General features: G+C 41.6%; 1 protein-coding gene across 1 annotated transcript; it reads left to right on the forward strand.

Annotated features, from left to right (window-relative positions):
- The first annotated feature begins 5686 nt into the window (after positions 1-5686).
- Positions 5687-9111, forward strand: LOC127802256 (protein FAR1-RELATED SEQUENCE 5-like). The gene is made up of 4 exons (XM_052337968.1): positions 5687-5699; positions 5772-7954; positions 8045-8188; positions 8959-9111. The coding sequence occupies exons 1-4, from the start codon at positions 5687-5689 to the stop codon at positions 9109-9111; spliced, it is 2493 nt and encodes an 830-aa protein (XP_052193928.1).
- The last annotated feature ends 9602 nt before the right edge of the window (positions 9112-18713 follow it).

Consider the following 18713-nt stretch of genomic DNA (forward strand, 5'->3'; position numbering starts at 1 on the left):
TAGTAACAGAGCCACCAAAAGGGGAGAGAGAGAGCAGACGAAGAAGGGGATGATCTCTTTTATCTCCGTGGCTCTTCTCCATTCCTGTGTAGACACCATTCTCGGCTTTCACTGTTACTACTTGGTTCATCCGAGTCGGGCCAGATTTTTTGGGTCAGCGAAATCCCCTTTCGGCCCAAAAAACTGTGCAAGTACAAGGGCTTACCCAACTCGAACCTGATATCGTTTTCCTTTTTGAGCGAACTGTAGCAGTGAACAGTGAACATTGAACAGTGAACAGTGAACAGTGACAAGAACTGTGACAAGAACTTTCACTCCTTGATATTCTTCCGCACGCAATGAACAGTGACAAGAACTTTCACTCCCTGATATTCTTCCGCACGCCAATGTCTCGGTTGATGGCTTGTGGTGCTCGGGTCGTATGCTTTATTCTATGATGCACAAAAATGTTTTGAGGCCGTCGTTTTAGTATTTTTGAAATGGTTTCTGCATTGAAATATCGAAAAATATCAAAAAATAAAAAATAAAAAAATTAGACTGTTTTTATAATTTTAAAAATATTTTAAAATCGTGTGTAATATTAAAAAAACATCAAAAATACCTTTTCGTCCACGAAAATATTAGTGATAATTTTTCATTTATTTTAATGTAACATATACTGTTCCTGGGTGTCAAGGATAACTAGTTTCCCATGTAGTTTTATAACTAAACTAAATACTTTTTAAAGTAAAATCCTGTCAGCATCTCTGTTAAGAATAATTTTCGTGAAAAAGGACAATTGGACAAATTAAAAATTAAAAAAAAAAAAAAAAAAAGAAAGAGCCACCTAAAAGCCCATCTCCAACTCACAGAATAAACTAAATAAAACAATTATAAAATTACTGCTACTTAACCCAGACATATTAGCAAATCATATGTTGTACGGAAAGGGAAAACGTTTCCGATAAGAAATGAAAACGTGAAAATAGATATTCTTAGAAAAAAAAAAAGCATAAATAAAATCTGAAACTGGAATAGAAAATGTTTCGAAAACGAAGAAACAACACCGATAAGGTGTTCCTGTTGCATGTGACCACGTGCTGTGGCGGAGCCAAAAATTTTAAGCAGAGTGGGCAAAAATTAAATCCTAAACTCTAAATTCTATCTAAAATTAAATAATATAACAAAATTAAAATAATATAATATTAAAAAATATATATCAATAAATTATATAATCGACATATTTTCATATTTTAATAACGTCACATAATAATATCATTATCAATTTTATTAAATATCTATTTTTGAATATACACAACTAAATTGTCGTTCAATCATTAATCTCTAATTTGATTGTGCAGCCGAGTCTTGATAAGCTTCATGATAGACTGTCGTTCAATTATCAATCTCTAATTCAATTATATAGCTGAGTCTTGACAAATTTCATGACAAAAAATATATTTTTTGCCACGGTTTCAAATATGTAATTGATAAATTTGTAATAAAAAATAAAAAAAATTAATCCCTCTAATTAAAAATAGTTAAAGAAACAGTTAAAAAAGGTTAACATACACAAAAAAAAAGTGGGTCAAATTTTCATATATCTTATTTTTAATTTTCGGCTAATACTGAAAAAAATATTGGCAATCGCCACCAGCTACCATGACCGGTGATTTTCAGCGAACAGAGGCAACCACTTGGCGCCCTTATTTTCATCAACCAACATACCCAAAAACTAATAAAATCTAACTGCCAAATTTCGTAGATCTAAGCTTAAACTTCTAGCTAAACCCAATGTGCATAAACGCATTGGCAATTGCCACCTGCAAAAGTGGCCGGTGGTTTTCGACAATCAGAGGCAATCATTGAACACCCTTATCCTCATCGACCAATAGAGATGGGAAATGGCCCGGCACGTCCCGCATTCTACTAGGCGGGCCGGCCCGGCTCGTCTGCTACAGTAGCCAGCCTCATAGCCCGCGCCCGGCCCGTCTGCTACAATAGCCGGCCTCATAGCCCGGCCCAACCCGACCCGCTACTGTAGCAGACGGGCCGGGTCGGCCCGCCCAGTAGAATGCGGGACGTGCCGGGCCAAGGATATTTGGCCCGTAGCTTGGCTCGGCCCAGCCCACCAAAATGGCCTGTGGGCCGGTCCGCCAAAAAATAAAAAATATTTAAAAAATTATGTTTATTAAATATTTAAACATATGTTTAAAAAATATGTTTAAACATATTTTAAATATAATAATTAACATTATACAAACATAAAAATTATGCATATTTTAAAAAATTATAAAAATTTTACAAACATAAAAATTATGTTTAAAAATTATAAATAAATAGCTCATGGGCCAGCCCAGACAGCCAAGCCCACGTGCTAGCCCTACCCAGCAGGCCCACGGTCCAGCACGGCTTGCTTGGCCCATTTATTAAGAGCCATGATGGGCCCCAATATTCATTGCCTCGGCCTGGCCCGTCTTCCTCGCGGGCTAAAGTCGGCCCGACCCACCAAATGGGTAGGCCAAGCGGGAGGCGGCCCGGCCCGCCCATTGCCCATCTCTATCGACCAATATACCCAAAATTCATAATTTTTTTAAAATTCAAGAAGGGAATTTAAAAAAAAATATTAAATTATTGTATATAATTTTTTTTTTTTAAAATCCAGGGTGGGCAACTGCCCACTCTTGGCTATATATGGCTCCGCCACTGACCACATGAGTATAGAACTCGAGGAAGATGGTGGCCTACGCAGAGGTGGAGCCACAGTAAGTCATCTTCTTCCTCGATACATCCCCCCAGTGGCGGAACCACATATAGCCAAGGGTGGGCAGTTGCCCACCCTGAATTTTAAAAAAATATATTATATATAATAATTTAATATTTTTTTTTTCTAAATTCCCATCTTGAATTTTCAAAAAATTATGGATTTTGGGTATATTGGTTGATAGAGATGGGCAATGGGCGGGCCAGGCTGGCCCGCCTCCTGCTTGGCCCACCCATTTGGTGGGTCGGGCCGAATTTAGCCCGCGAGGAAGATGGGCCAAGCCGAGGCAATGAATATTGGGGCCTGGCACGACCCTGTGACCCTTAATAAATGGGCCAAGCGGGCCGGGCTGGGCCGTGGGCTTGCTAGGCCGGGCCATGGGCCTACTTGGTAGGGCTAGCCCGTGGGTTTGACTGTCTAGGCTGGCCCATGGGCCATTTATTTATAATTTTTAAACATAATTTTTATGTTTGTAAAATTTTTATAATTTTTTAAAATATGCATAATTTTTATGTTTGTATAATTTTAATTATTATATTTAAAATATGTTTAAACATATTTTTTAAACATATGTTTAAATATTTAATAAACATAATTTTTTAAATATTTTTTTATTTTTTGGTGGGTCGGGCCGTGCCATTTTGACAGGCCATTTTGGTGGGCTGGGCCGAGCCAGGCTACAGGCCAGATATCCCTGGCCCGGCACGTCCCGCATTCTACTGGGTAGGCCGGTCTGGCCCGTCTGCTACAGTAGCGAGCCGGGCCAGACTATGAGGCGGGTCGGCCCATTTCACATCTCTATTCATCGATGAGGATAAGGGTGTTCAATGATTACCTCTGATTGCCGAAAACCATCGGCCACTTTGGCCGGTGGCAATTGCCAATGCGTTTACGCACATTGGGTTTGGCCAGAAGTTTAAGCTTTGATCTACGAAATTTGGCAGTTAGATTTTATTGGTTTTTGGGTATGTTAGTTGATGAAAATAAGGGTGCCGAGTGGTTGCCTCTGATCACTGAAAATCATCGGTCATGGTAGCTGGTAACGACTGCCAGTACTTTTTTCAGTATTAGCCGAAAATTAAAAATAAAATATATGAAAATTTGACCCACTTTTTTTTTGTGTATGTTAACCTGTTTTGACTATTTCTTTAACTATTTTTAATTTGAGGGATTATTTTTTTTATTTTTTATTACAAATTTATCAATTACATATTTAAAACCGTGGCAAAAAATATATTTTTTTATCATGAAGTTTGTCAAGACTCAGCTATATAATTGAATTAGAGATCAATAATTGAACGACAGTCTATCATGAAGCTTATCAAGACTCGGCTGCACAATCAAATTTGAGATTAATGATTGAACGACAATTTAGTTATGTATATTCAAAAATAGAGATTTAATAAAATTAATAATATTATTATTATACGACGTTATTAAAATATGAAAATATGTCGATTGTATAATTTACTGATATATATTTTTTAATATTATATTATTTTAATTTTGTTATATTATTTAATTTTAGATAGAATTTAAAGTTTAGGGTTTAATTTTTAGATAATGCTACATGGACGAACGCATCGACAAACGCTGTGACAAACGCAATGTAAATTACAAGTTCACCCTCACATAAAATTACAAGAATACCCTCGATATTTTCAGCCTCCCATCTCACCCAATTTGGTTTAGGGTTTAGATTACTCTCTGTCTAGTCACTCTCTGTCTCGCTCTATCTCTCACTCGTGCTCTCTTTCTCTTCTTCACCGTCACTGATTGTGAGCCCATTATTGGCAACACTCTCTCTCTCTCGCTCGCTCTCCGTGCTCACCGTCACGAGCTGTTTCCCCATTGCCGACGACTCTCTCTCTCTCTGATTTAGGGTTTAGGTCGCGATCTTTTACTCTCTGTTTCGCTCTCTCTTACGCATCCAAAATACTTCATCTCCCCCTACCACCGCTGCTGAGCTTTGAAATTTCTGGTCGAAGCAAGAACCCGAGTGGGAAGTGAATCAGACGCCCCTCGACGAGCTTTGGAAACAAGATTGGTATGTTTTTTTATGTAATTTGAAGTGGGTTTGGCCTGATTCAGGGCATGGTGGCTTGAAATAGTGGATTTGAATATGTTTATGCTGCTTTGAAGTTTTTGGAAATCATTTTTCTAGCATGAAACTCGGGTGATCAAGTAAAGGCTCATGTTATGTTTTATTTGTTATGTACTGTTTGATGCTATTGCTATTGAAATTTGGGCCTTTAGTTGACATGGTCTAATTCAATAATTAGGTCAAATGCTGCATTTTAAAGTTATTGGGTCTAAGTTTGCAACCTTTCTTTTATTGACTTGAGCAGAGCGAATTATGTGGAGCCAATTGATGGGTGGAAAAGGTATATAATGGTGTATTTGGGCAAAACTTTGATAATGAAAGGAGCTCTTGGCAACATTAAGGAAGCAATAATGATTATATTCAGTAGTTTGGTCTAAGAAGCAAATATATACACACGTCTATTTCAAAGTTTTTTTTTTTGTTTATCACCTGAACTTACAAATTTGGCAGATTTTATCTAATGTCACTCATCATATGCTTTTTAGTTCAATTTTTTTTGTCTCAACCTTAATTTCTCCACGGTGTATTCATCATTGCCCACTGTTAACTGTTGTTCTAAGAAGATTTTAAACACTTGATATAGCTGATTTCTTTCTGCTCTGTCTAATGCCTGTTTATATCCTAAGGAAGATTTTAAACACTTGATATAGTTCATTTCTTTTTGCTCTGTCTGATGCCTGTTTGTATCATAAGAAAGATTTTAAACACTTGATATAGTTGATCTCTTTCTGTTGTTCTAAGAGAATTTTCTATATTTATGCAGTCTTTGAAATTGTGCAGTGCGTTTGCACATTTTAGAAGGCTATCAATTTTATTTTAGAAGCCGAAAAAACCCAACAATGAGTGATATAGGTATGTTTGATTTTTTCATTATAATCTAATATGATAACATATGTAACATTATATTTTTTTTCTTTTTTGAAGAAGGAAATCATATTGTGCTCGCGGAATCATTAGAAGATAATGAGGAAACTTTTGTTACTAATGATGAAATTACCAAAGAAAATGAGTGTCCTGCGTTAAACGACTCATTGCCAGAAGAAGACAGTGATCTTATCCCTAAGGTTGGAATGAAGTTCAATGAGGAGAAGGACGTTTTTGAGTTTTACAAAAGATATGCGTCCCATGTGGGTTTTCCCGTGAAAAGAATGAGTTCGAGGAAGGGTGATGATGGGGTACTAAGATATGTGGGATATGCATGTAGCCGAGAAGGCAAAAGAAATATTACAGCTAGCACCTCTCTGAAGCCTCAACCAACTGTTCAGTTAGGGTGTAAAGCCAGGATATCAGCATGTTCAGATGTTTTAGGAACATGGCGAATAACCATTGTCCATCTTGAGCATAACCATAAAACAAGTCCAACCAAATCTAGGTTATATCGATGCAACAGACAATTAAGTGAACATGTGAAGCGACAGCTTGAAGTTAATGATATAGCTAGAATTCCATTACACAAAAGTTATAACTCAGCTGTTGTTGAAGCTAGTGGATATGAGAACCTGACGTTTGTGGAAAAGGATTGCAAGAATTATATTGATCAGGTGAGGAGATTAAGACTTGGGGAAGGAGATGCTGCTGCTATTCAAGCTTACTTTTCGAAGATGCAAGCTTTTTGTCCGAGTTTTTATTTTAGTGTGGATTTGGATGAAGAGGGTCGATTGAAGAATATTTTTTGGGCTGATAATAGGTGTAAACAAGCATTCAAGGAATTTGGCGATGTTGTCACATTTGACACCACATACCTGACCAATAGGTACGACATGCCATTTGCTCCATTTGTTGGTGTAAATCACCACGGACAGTCGACACTGTTTGGATGTGGTATAATTTCCAACGAGGACACCAGGACTTTCATGTGGTTGTTTAGGACATGGCTTGAGTGTATGGAGGATCAGGCTCCTGCAAGAATAATCACTGATCAAGATAGGGCCATGCAAAATGCTATTGAAATTGTCTTCCCTAACACTAAGCATAGATGGTGTCTGTGGCATATATTAAAGAAGTTGACTGAAAAGTTTGGGAACCATAGCTGTAAGGCACATATTCTTTCGGGCGTACATGACGCGATGTATGAATCACAAAGTCCTGGTGAATTCGAGCAAGCCTGGAATTCAATGATTGAGAAATATGCATTACAAGACAATGATTGGTTGTCTGGACTTTACAAAGAAAGAGGTCGATGGGTCCCATGTTTCGTGAAAACCAGTTTTTGGACAAGGATGTCGACAACGCAACGGAGTGAGGGTATGAACGCATTCTTTGATGGATATGTACACTCGAAAACCTCGTTGAAGCAATTTGTTGAACAATATGAGCGGGCAATGAGGTGTAAAGTTGAGAAGGAGTTTCAGGCCGACGTACGGTCATTCTCTCAGATGGTCCCATGTGCATCGAGGTATGCCATCGAGAAACAATTTCAAGAAGTGTACACAATCGCAAAATTCAAGGAGTTTCAAGAAAAGTTAACTGGGAAGATGTATTGCTCGATTGTGTCTATTGAAGAGGGACCGTTGGATACGAGGTATGAGGTGCGAGAAGATATCATAATTGATGAAAGAATAAAGGAGAAAAAAAATTCGATTATTTTTGAGAAAGAAAGATGTGATATTGTTTGCAGTTGTCACATGTTTAAGTTTAAGGGAATAATTTGTAGACATGCAGGCACAGTATTGATCCAAAATGGTGTCAAATTAATTCCTGAGAGGTATATCTTACGGCGATGGAGGAGGGATGCCAGTAGATCCTACATGAGGGTCAAGATCAATTACAATGATTGGATTAGTACGCCTAGCCAGCTAAGATACGATCAACTGTGCACTGCGTTTGCCAAGGTAGCAGACTTGGTAGCAAACGACGAAGAACAGACCCGTGCAACTATGGAGTGGATCCAATCTCAATTGAATGCATTGAACAGATCGAATGCAAATACAAGCTATGGGAGTAATATATACGTTCAACACAGTGTGCAAGAACAAGTTCGTAGTTGTGGAGAGGCAACAACAGCTTCAAGCAAACAAATAATGGATCCAATATGCTCACAGAGAAAGGGAGCCCCCAGGAAGCTTCGCAAGAAGGGCCCATTGGAAACACGTAGCAAGAAAGCGAAGGTATGTTTTTATGTATTTTTACTTACATCAAAAGAAGATGTTGTGCTCGAATTCCCAAATGTAATGGCAGTTACTTCATTTGATGTCTAGGTGGGATCCTCAAAATCAAACCAAGGCAATGCCTCGAGTCAAAATATTATCAAAGATGCTCAAGCATTCAATCATGCTTTTTCACAATCACAAGATGCACAGTATCAAGCGCTTCCACCAATCACCCACTCACAACAATTGATGGTAAGTAGTTAGATAAAATTTGGGTAATAATATAACTTGGATTTAAAAAAATTTCGCAATGTCTTTTAGGTTGATATGCATGCATCTTTTTACAGCTAATATCTTAGAATGCTGCTGCTCACGAAGTGCCTATAGTGCCTACCTCTCGCACGAGTCATGCATGTATGCCAATGTACCTGTCCCACCAACAGCCGGATGACAACCCACCAAATCTTGGAGATCATTGTATGTCCCTAAAACTGGTCTCTCTTCTACATATCATCTTTATGTATATGGACACTAATATTTTGTTTTTAATTCTCCATTTACTCATTATACATACGCTTTGGCCTTTGTTCATGATTTATATTTTGCATAATTAATCATAATTCTCCTGACACATTTTCTTGTGTTTATGTTGAATCAGGAGACTCTGTATGATTCAAGAGTACTGTCATTTTGCAGTTATCCTGTATTGAGGTCTTCAAGACTTCAACTCATTCTATTGGCTGTGTAATGAATTTAATATTGTTACATTCGTGGCTTTGTAATGAATTTTAATTCGTAGCTGTTTTATCATGTACTGTTTCTGGACATGGACATAAGATATCGATGTAAGTTTTAGGGAACTTAAAATGGTTCTATTTCTCTGGTGGATTGGGTGATAACTAAAGCTTGTATGTTTATAGGGTGTAGAAGAAAGATTAATAATGATTGAATTTAGCTTGTCTATCAGCCATAATGTTAGGACCTTAAATTCCATCAGGGCCTGTGATTTTTGTCTTGTGCAGGATTTTCAGGGTCGATGGTTGAAAGTGAATTCCGTTGTAGAGAAGCAGCCTCGCGATAGTGGTTATGGTTACGGTGCTGGTAGTGTAGGTTATGGAGCCAATGGTGGGGAGCACAACTTCAATGGATATGGTCAGGGCCAGCCCTGGGCATAGGCTGCCTAGGTAGCAGCCTAGGGCCATGCCCATTTTCAAGCCAGCAGGGGCCCATCCCCATTTTAATTTTCAAATTTTAAATTAATTAATAAAATTAAATTAATTAAAAATAATAAATTTAAAAATAAAAAAGACGTTAGGGGCCATGCCTATTTTAAACCATTGTAAATTTTTAATTAATCTCAATCTTTCACCTTTCTTTTATCAATAATTAATCCCATGAATATCAATATAATTTTTAATTAATTTCAATTCTTCAGCTTCCTTTATTAATAATCAATTCCATTTCTATGTGTATGGTAATAGCACTCATCCCCTCACAACTATTCAATGCATTTTTAATTAATCTCAATCTCCCCCTTATATGATTGGATCACAACTCTTTCCATGCATCTGGCAATGGTTGCGACTCCATCGTCTTCCTCAGTTCCACTTCTTCTCAATTTTTTATCCATCTATTATTACTGCATCTGCCATCAATTTACACAGGTGTAAGTCCTCAATCCAATTGATTTCATAATTATGCATTCTCTTTTGTGATTCCATTTTCGTCCTCATCATCCCGTTGTGTGATTTATCAGTTATGTTTTTTGATTTTTTTTATTAGCCCTTAAATTTCTAATTAATTTTGTATTTATATTTCAATATTTGTGATCTCTCTCTTATTAGTGAATCTACACTAATGGATTGACGATTATATCTATTGAAAAACATATATTAAAACAAATTAATTATAATAATTTAATTATTAATTTTTCATCTAAAACTACTAAAAAAATAAATTTAAAGTGAAATATTATGAATTTTATATAATAATTTTTTATTTATATTAATTTTATTTTTAAATATAGTTGTAAAGGGCCCCATAAAAAATTTAGCTTAGGACCCCTATAATCGGGCTAGCCCCGGATATGGTGGGGGTAACCATGGAAGTGGAATCTGATTTGGCAGTGAAAATGATACCATTTGTGATACCTAATTTGCTTCTGAGAATTATTTGATGAAGTGTAATTTTTGTAGTTTTAGATAGATATTGATTAGGAGTAATTATTTTTTATCAAGTGTAATTTTTTATGCTTAATTTCGGATATGGTGGGGGTAACCAAGGAGTAATTATTTTTGATGAAGTGTAATTTTCTGCCATACTTAGGCTTTACAGAAGAATCTAGTTGTTTAGATAATATGAGAAATATGCAAAAATCATTGTTCTATTTTCTCATATTTGCCTGAAGGGTATATTTATGCCAAACAGAATTAAGTCAGATGGCAAATGCATATCACACCACAAAAACCTAACTCCCTGTGATTGGCTATTCATGAAACTAAAGCAATTACAGCAACTCAATCTTCTGAATAACTAGCAACATGGTGCAACTTTTGCATACGTTTTCCATTTAGCTGTGCAGCCAATTTTCTGTAGATATGATAAATAGTTTGTACATACAATTGTGCCAAATAGATTATTCTAACATTTGAAAAGTTCAAAATGTCCACGGACATATAGTTAGATATTTGTTGAAAATTCAATAAAACTCAACAATGATTTCTAAGGCAGTCTAATAATAAAACTAAAAGAACAATCTAGAAAGCAAATGAACTTTTATAAATTCTGGAATATTCATCAAAATCCATTATCATGCATAATTTATGATACCACTGAATTCAATCCTATATTTGCAGATTATTAAATGACCACTTATGAGCACCATTAACAGGCAATAAAAGCCAAACAGAAAAAGTAGTATTTTCAGAGATCAATTCAAATGGTCAAATTGAGAACTCGATGAGATGTAAAAAATTAGTGAAAGAGAAGCTGCTGAATACACTCGAAAATAGAAGGAAATTAATTTCGCCCATATGTAAAAAATCCCATCAATTTGCACATAACAAGCAAAGTTTTGCTAACATACACAATATTTTACACTAAAGCCAAATACCTAAATCTACTACCGTCATTTTTCATTAGCCATACAATCCACAAAAAATAACTCAATCCTAACACTATTAAAACCCTAACACACTTCATTTTCAATTGAAGCTTTATTTTCAATTGAAAGTTCTCTTCCATTATATATCTATAGTCTTTCTGAAGCTTCAATATCTTTTGTTTTCTCCTTAAAGCTTTTTCTTCAAAAGCCCTCACTTGTTCTTGAAATAATCTCTCATTTTCTTGTTTTTCTATCTTGTTCCGTTTTAACTCATCCAGCAAAACTCCGCATAATATTTTCTCACGACTGGTTCGTTCATCGTCGATCCATTGAAACCATTTGCAATCATCATCCTGTCCATCAAACCATCAAACAATCAATCTTAAGAAAATCATTAACAGTTATGTAATTTATAAGATAAACATTACCTTCCAGAATCAACATCGCAAGAATCTCCTTTCAGGATTAGATTTAGTCCATGAAGTATAGCTACAAACTGGCACACCATGCTCACACATGATTCCTTGATGCGAGGTTGAAGAGTTGATTGAAATTTCACCTATTTCTAGATTGGACGTCATCTTAACTAAACTAATTAAATTTGAAATATATTATTTTCTTAAATGGTTGTACTTGAAATATTTCATCACTGTTAATATTCTCCCATTTATACACTGAAAAGTATGTAAAAAACATGAATGAAAAATACAAATTGTTACACTATTAAGGATGTCAAAAAATTACTATGAGTGGCTCATATTGTGAGTGAAACTCTACTATTAATTATCATTTGTGATTTGCCTTAGATTATGAAGTCTATAATTGAAGTATCAATCCTAGTTCAATTAAGATAAGCCTACCATATAAATATTTATTCTGTTTCTTGAAATTCAATTTTACCACCTATTTGATTCTACCAAACTATCTAGGAACGGCTGAAAAAATTTGGAGACGTTTAAAAGGACAAGAAAGTAATTCTGTCTTATGATAAAAATTTGGAGACGTTTAAAAGGATGAGGAAGTATCAATCCTAGTTCAATTTTGTTCACATTATGGTAACTGTCGACGTTTGATTTCGGCCGACCGTGATTCGTTTTGGGCCGCGGTGAGTCAATCCAAAAAAATACCGAGAAGGAAGGAAGAAAACCCCCCCCAAAGTTCCAAGCGTGTACACCAAAATCTTTTACGTGGTTCGGCCAGAACGATGCCTAGTCCACGGCCGCCATCTGATTATTCTCCCAGAGTGGCGGTATCTGATTATTCTCTTCTGTCCCTCCTCCTTGCTCCTCATGGCCCCCTTTATTTCCATTTTTCTTGAGGGACTTTTACAATCTAGATAATATATAAAAATACAGTGTTTGTATAATGGGGGACAAATAGTTCTTACCGCCTTCGCAAGACCGGGAGTGGGATCCTCATTACGAGGGGCATGGGCTGTTACAGATAAAGTGATCGGACCCTACCTCTGACTTCTCAGCAGCTTTGCCGCTCATGCGAGCTGGAGGTTTTAGGCGAGCGACCTGGATGGTCCAGCGATCTGGAGGATATTTCAGGAGCTCGTTAGTCGATTGCTCCGAGCTCGTTGGGGGATTACCGGGAGCTCGCCATACGCTCGCTTTACGAGTTCCGGATCTTTGATGGAGGCTGGACCTTCCTTGACGAGGTCGTCCGGGCCTTCTTGGCCTTGGGTGATTGGGCCGGTCTATCGGACCGAGTCAGGCCCATGCGGGGTGATGCGGGAAATACATATAACATAAGCCCCCCAGTTCGTGGCACGATCTTCGTGCTGGGAACTGACGCGTGCCAGCTGTTCTTCCATCCCTCCAACTTCTGTCCAATCACCTTAAGTCTCGTCGTTCCACGCAGCACGCTTTGTCGGCAGCGCATTTAATGCGCGCCCCCTCCCCATTTCTGCGCATGATTAAACTCGTGGGACCCACAAGCTGTTGTGCGGCCGCTGGATGCCGAGCATGTGATAAGTCGTCATTCGATCCGACGGTTGGGATGGATCAGGCCGTCAGTATAAATAGTGGGGAGTGTCCACCCGCTTCTTCTTTCACGCTATTTTGAAACTCCCTCAAACCTTTGCCTCCCTGCTTTCTCGTTTTTTCTCTCTCGAGGCCTCCGTTATCGCCGTGCTTTCAGACGTCTGCCGTTCTCGTCCGGTGCTTGGTACGAGTCCCCATTCAGTCGTCAAGCGCAGCTTTTAGGTAAGTTTGTCGTGACTTTCTTCTTCTTCTTGTGAGGCCGTCCACCGTTGGTTAGCCGTCGGTGGTTTCTCTGGCTTCGTCGATCGATGTCGTTCTCATTTTTGGAGAAACGGCACGATTCGGTTTGTCGTTTGCTGGGCCTTTGGGTCCAATGACCTTAGGATTAGCTTTTCATGGAACACCGGGCTTGCGGCTGCAGCCCCTCCGCCCTAGGCGGTACCCCTTTTGCGAAGCGCTCGGCCTGGAAGACCTAGGGGACGTTTTAGGGTTTTTCTTCTAGTTTCTTGAGGTCTGGTTCGCGACTTGCGACCTGACTGTTCTCTCTTTTCCTTTGTAGATGTCCGACCAACACCGTGGAAATTCAGGTCAAAAGTGCTGCAATTATATCGTAGGAGAAAACGACACTTCGAGCTCCGAAGATTGTCTCATTATGGAGGGCCAAAATCTTGGGGGTGCGAGCTCGGGGTGCAGGGAGGTCGCCGTCCCGACCTCTCGGGAAACCGAGCTGAAGGTTCAAGATCAGATCGCTGCTGATCTTGCGGTCTTCAAGAGATTCTCGTCCAAGGCCAAGCTTCACGAGGTGATGACTTGTGCTCAGGAGTTTCGTCTCCCCAGGACCTGCCGAGTATACATCCCTGCATCGAGCTCCCATGCAGCCTACCCGCCAGCCAATTTCGTAGCTATTAGCCCCCAACACCTCGAGTCTGGCTTTAGGTTCCCAATAGCCCCGTACCTTATCGCCCTCTTGAACGACGTCAAGCTCGCCCCCTTCCAACTAACACCGAATTCGTATGCCCAACTTACTTCTTTGGCCGTTTTATTCCTTATAAACAAACTTCCTCTCCCTTCCCCAAAACTGATAAGATTTTTATTTTCTTTCAAAAATGCCAAGGACGGGCTGTATTACCTGGCGGCCCGTCCTTCTCCGTACAAGGCCGCCCTTCCTCAGGGTAAAGCAAAGGGGAAGTCCAACGTGGGCGATTACAAGTCCAGTTGGTTCTTCGTGTCTTGCCCTTCCCTTTCTCTACTTAGGAATTGTAGCTTCGCACTGACCCCTGGTAACAGAAGATGAGCTCTCACGAATCTTTCCTTTGTTCCGAGAGTGCTTGTTTTAACTTGCTCATGTTTTGATGCAGATTTTGGGGGGAAGAAACCGATTTTATCGGCCGAGGAGACTGATATCCTTGGCAAACTTGTGGCTGCGGAGTTGAGCTCGGAGATTCTTGAACTTTCGGACGAGCTACTTCGCGAATACGAGCTCGCCCCTCCTCTTGGCACCGAGACTGTCGAGGGAGATCATTTCAGGGACTTGGGTGCGGAGGTTCTCTCTTCCGGCTTACAGCTCGCTGAGACGAACAGTTCAAGAGGGGAAGCCGACCAAGACAATAATATGGTTGATCTCGAGCTCCTCCAACCGAAGCGTCATAGGGCGAGGTCGAGCACTACGTCTTCCATAACCCCGAGCTATAGCTCGCGGGATGGCAGGTCGGAGCAGCCGCAGCCGCAGTCACGCCCCCAGCAGCAGCAAACCCAGCAGTCGCGGGGGGGGGCAGCAGGAGCAGCGGCAAAGAACACTGCCCCGTCAGCCCCAACAATCAAAGCAAGCTCATCTGCAGTTGGGCCATCGGCCACCTGCCTCCCGAGACCATGGTTCGAGTGGAGCCCGTGGGAAGGAGGTTGCGGTGGAGGTTCGAGACGCTCCTGCTGCCAGCTCGAAACGGAGATCGGACCAGCTGCAACAGGGGGAGGATATCAGGGCCAAACGGGTCAGGGTCCGTGAGAAGGAGCTGGCCGTGGAGGCCCTGCCAGGAGGGGTCTTTGTTGGTCCCCTCCTGGATTCCGTGCCCGATTTCCTGGGTCCGAACTCTAAGCCCCTTGACGACCCGAAGTTAAAGGGAATCCCCCTTTGTGATTTTGTCGCCCGTCACAGCCTGGTGGTAAGTAGGAATTCTTCGTACCTTGGTTTCTTAACCTACCTTTTTTTTTTTTTAATGAGCTAACATTTCTTCTTTTGCAGACTTCTCTTGCTGCCGTGAAGCTCCGAGCTCAGTACAAAGATTTTGAGGAGCAGCTTCAGTCGGTGAGCATGTCCCGTCAGGCCGAAATCGCGAAGCTTGAGGACGAGAAGAACGCCCAAAAGGCCGAAATAACGAAGCTCTCGGACGAGAAGAAAGATCTCCAGGTCGAGCTTCTTGCCACTCAAAAGGAGGTGGAGGGTTGCTTGACGCGTCTGAGGATGGAGATCCAGAAGAATAAAGATCTCGACGAGGAGCTTCGCAGATCGAAGAACATGTGGGAGCAAGCCAACTCCGGGCTCACCGGCGAGCTAAATGGAGCGAAGGCGGAGTTGCGGAGGGCTGAGGAGCGACTCAAATCAACCGAGGCCGAGCTTAGGGCGGCGAAGGAGGAGCGGACACGGGCGGATGATCGTGCCGTCCGATGCGAGGAGCTTGCCAAGAGGACCATTGACGATATAAGGGCGGAGGTCGGAGAGCGGATGGACGCGGCTCGTAGGGAGACCAGATCCGACACCTGCTCGGCATTTCTGTACACCCTTTGGGTGAACCATCCTGAGATGGATTTCTCCTTTTTTGGTGCGCAGGCTGTCGAGGAGGTGGCTCGGTATGCTGCCGAGGCCGCGGAAGATGCTGATGATGCCAATACCCTTGACTCGTTTTTGGTCGCAGCGCAAGCTCCTCAGGTCGGGGCCGAGCTATCCGGGGTCGCCGCGGCTCAGCCTGGTGAGACTGCCAAGGAGCCTCCTGTGGAGGTTGCCGAGGTTTTCCCAGCCGGGATTGTCGAGGTCGATCTCCAGCCGACCATACCTACTGAAGCTCGCCCTGTCGAGGTTGATTCTGCAGAACCAAACGCCCCTCTTAGCTAGGATTCCCACATGTATTTTTTTTTATTTTATTTTTTTGTAATGTGACCTTCATCTCATAATAAAAAATTGGCATTTTGTGCACGTTGCCTCAGATTTCTTCGCGAATTCAAGTTATCTCTGATGACGATTCCTGAATCATGACTTGAAAGTAACTTCTTCACGGTATAACTTGAAATTTCTTCAACAAAGCTCCCGTATTTTTGAAAGGTCCACTGATAAGGAACTTTTGAGTATGTAACTTGATAATAAACTGTTCGAAAATAGGTCCAGGTAGATCCGGAGTTTTATCAGCTCGTAGACTAACGCTCTTTAACCAGCTCGTTGATGATAGTTGTAATAATCAGCGCGAACACTCATACCTAGGCAATTTCCAGGAAACCCCGTTCGGCATATTTTGACGAAATAACGAGAGCCTTCCCGAGATATATGTAAAGTCGGACGGCCTTGTGATCTTGTCTAACATGCGGTGGCTGAGAAGCTCGTTATAGGGCGTGTGCCTGATAGGTCGCGAATGCTTTATTTTTAGCCAAGTTAAGACGGACCTCAGCTGATAGGGTCCAATACGCAAAGTTTGCTAGGGTATGAGCTTATGCCATGGCCTCGGCCGGCATGTTGAGGCTTTAATAAGTTTTCAATAAATTGGGAGCGAACACTCAGGTAGGTCGCAGACCATGGCTTTAAGCCAAGATAGGAGGACCCCAGCTAGTGAAAGCGCAGCCTGTAGCACCAAGTTATATGTTCAGGCGGGTCATAGAGTGACCCCAGCTAACACACCATGGCTTGTTATTTCGTTTGACTTGTACGGCCGGGATATGTGTCCAGGTAGGTCGCGTTACGTCCTCAGCTAACACCCAGTGGCTTCTACAAGTGTTATTTGAACTGAGAGGGAACACCCAGGTAGGTCGCAGACCATGGCTTTAAGCCAAGATAAAAGGACCTCGGCTAGCGAACCCAAGCTCGGGGTTACTTGTGGAAGTGGTTGCTCAGTAGGTTCCGAACCATGACATAAAGTCAAGATGACTGGTTCTCAGCTCGCAAACCACGACCTGATGGAGGGACCGAGGTAAATGCTCGGTTAAGCCGTTGACCGTAGCGCCGTGGCTAGGTTATTTAGGCATCAGCTCGCAAACCATGGCTTCTCGACCCCTCGTTACGGGGGCATTCAATCGAATACCAATAAGAATAAAGTGTAATGAAAGTTCATAAATTCTGACCAGAATCATGAAAGTCATTCGTAATGAAAAAGACGGAGCATAGGCAAGAACGATTACATTTATCTGAAGTAAGGACGAAGATGTTCTGCGTTCCAAGCTCGTGGGAGAGGGAGACCGTCCATGTTTGCCAGATGATATGCTCCGTTATTCAAATTTTCTTTGATGATAAATGGACCTTCCCAGTTAGGCCCTAAGGTGCCATCGCTTGCCGCCCGTGCTCCTGGTAGCACTAGGCGTAGTACCGGATCTCCGACGTTGTAACGTCGGATTCGGACCTTCCTGTTATAGTATCGTGCCACTCTTTGTTGATAAATTGCGATCCTCACGCGAGCTACATCTCTTGATTCCTCGAGCAGGTCCAGATTAGCCGCCAGTAGCTCGTTATTGCGATCTGAGCTGAAGGTGGCCCTTCGGTGGCTGGCCACTTTATTCTCAGCGGGGATCATAGCCTCCGACCCATACGCCATTGAGAATGGGGTTTCTCCAGTGCTGCTTCGGGCTGTTGTTCGATAGGTCCATAGCACTGTTTGCAGTTCATCCACCCAGGCCCCCTTTCTAGCCTCAAGCTTTGTCTTCAGGGTCTGCTTGATTATTTTGTTGACTGCTTCGACCTGCCCATTGGCCTGGTGGTGATCAACGGCGGTGAAACTCTTTTGAATCCCCATTGACTCGCAGAATTGGATGAATTGCTCGCTGGTAAATTGGGTTCCGTTATCCGTTACTATTTGCTGTGGCACTCCAAATCTGCAGATTATGTTATCCCATGTAAAAGCTTGTGTCTTCGCACTGGTGATCTGTGCGAGCTCTTTGGCCTCTGCCCATTTGGTGAAATAGTCAACTGCCACTATGGCATGTTTGCATCCTCCGCGAGCCGTGGGCAGCGGCCCGATTAGATCCATGCCCCAAATGGCAAAAGGCCAAGGGCTGCTCATCTGCTGCAGGTAAGCCGGCGGAGCTCGCGGAACCTTGGCGAACCTTTGGCACTTCTCGCATTTCTTGACCGTCTCTATGGCATCTTGCTTCACGGTGGGCCAATAAAACCCTTGTCGGAGGGCCTTTTGTGCCAGAGAGAGTGCCCCTGCATGATTACCGCAGTGGCCTGCATGAATTTCTTCTAGCACAGACTGGCAATCGGTGCCGTCAATGCACCTCAGGTGTGGGGCTGAGAATCCCCTCTTGTACAGTCTTTCATCGTAGATGCAATATCGGGCGGCTTGAGCTCGCAGGCGACGTGCTTCCAGCTTGTCTTCCGGTAGTTTCCCGTCTTGCAGATATTCCAAGATGGGGGTCATCCATGAGTTTTGGGGCACCGTGATCAGTAGCGTTTCATCTCGTTGTTCTGTGCTCGGGGTGGCCAAAAAATCGA

Source organism: Diospyros lotus, chromosome 5 (assembly GCF_014633365.1).
Source record: "Diospyros lotus cultivar Yz01 chromosome 5, ASM1463336v1, whole genome shotgun sequence".
NCBI lineage: Eukaryota > Viridiplantae > Streptophyta > Magnoliopsida > Ericales > Ebenaceae > Diospyros > Diospyros lotus.

Excerpts from the sequence above, each read along its gene's own strand:
- LOC127802256 (XM_052337968.1), top strand. Across the intron at positions 7,955-8,044 it reads CACGTAGCAAGAAAGCGAAG|GTGGGATCCTCAAAATCAAA; the intron begins GTATGTTTTTAT and ends TTTGATGTCTAG. Across the intron at positions 8,189-8,958 it reads CCCACTCACAACAATTGATG|GATTTTCAGGGTCGATGGTT; the intron begins GTAAGTAGTTAG and ends TGTCTTGTGCAG.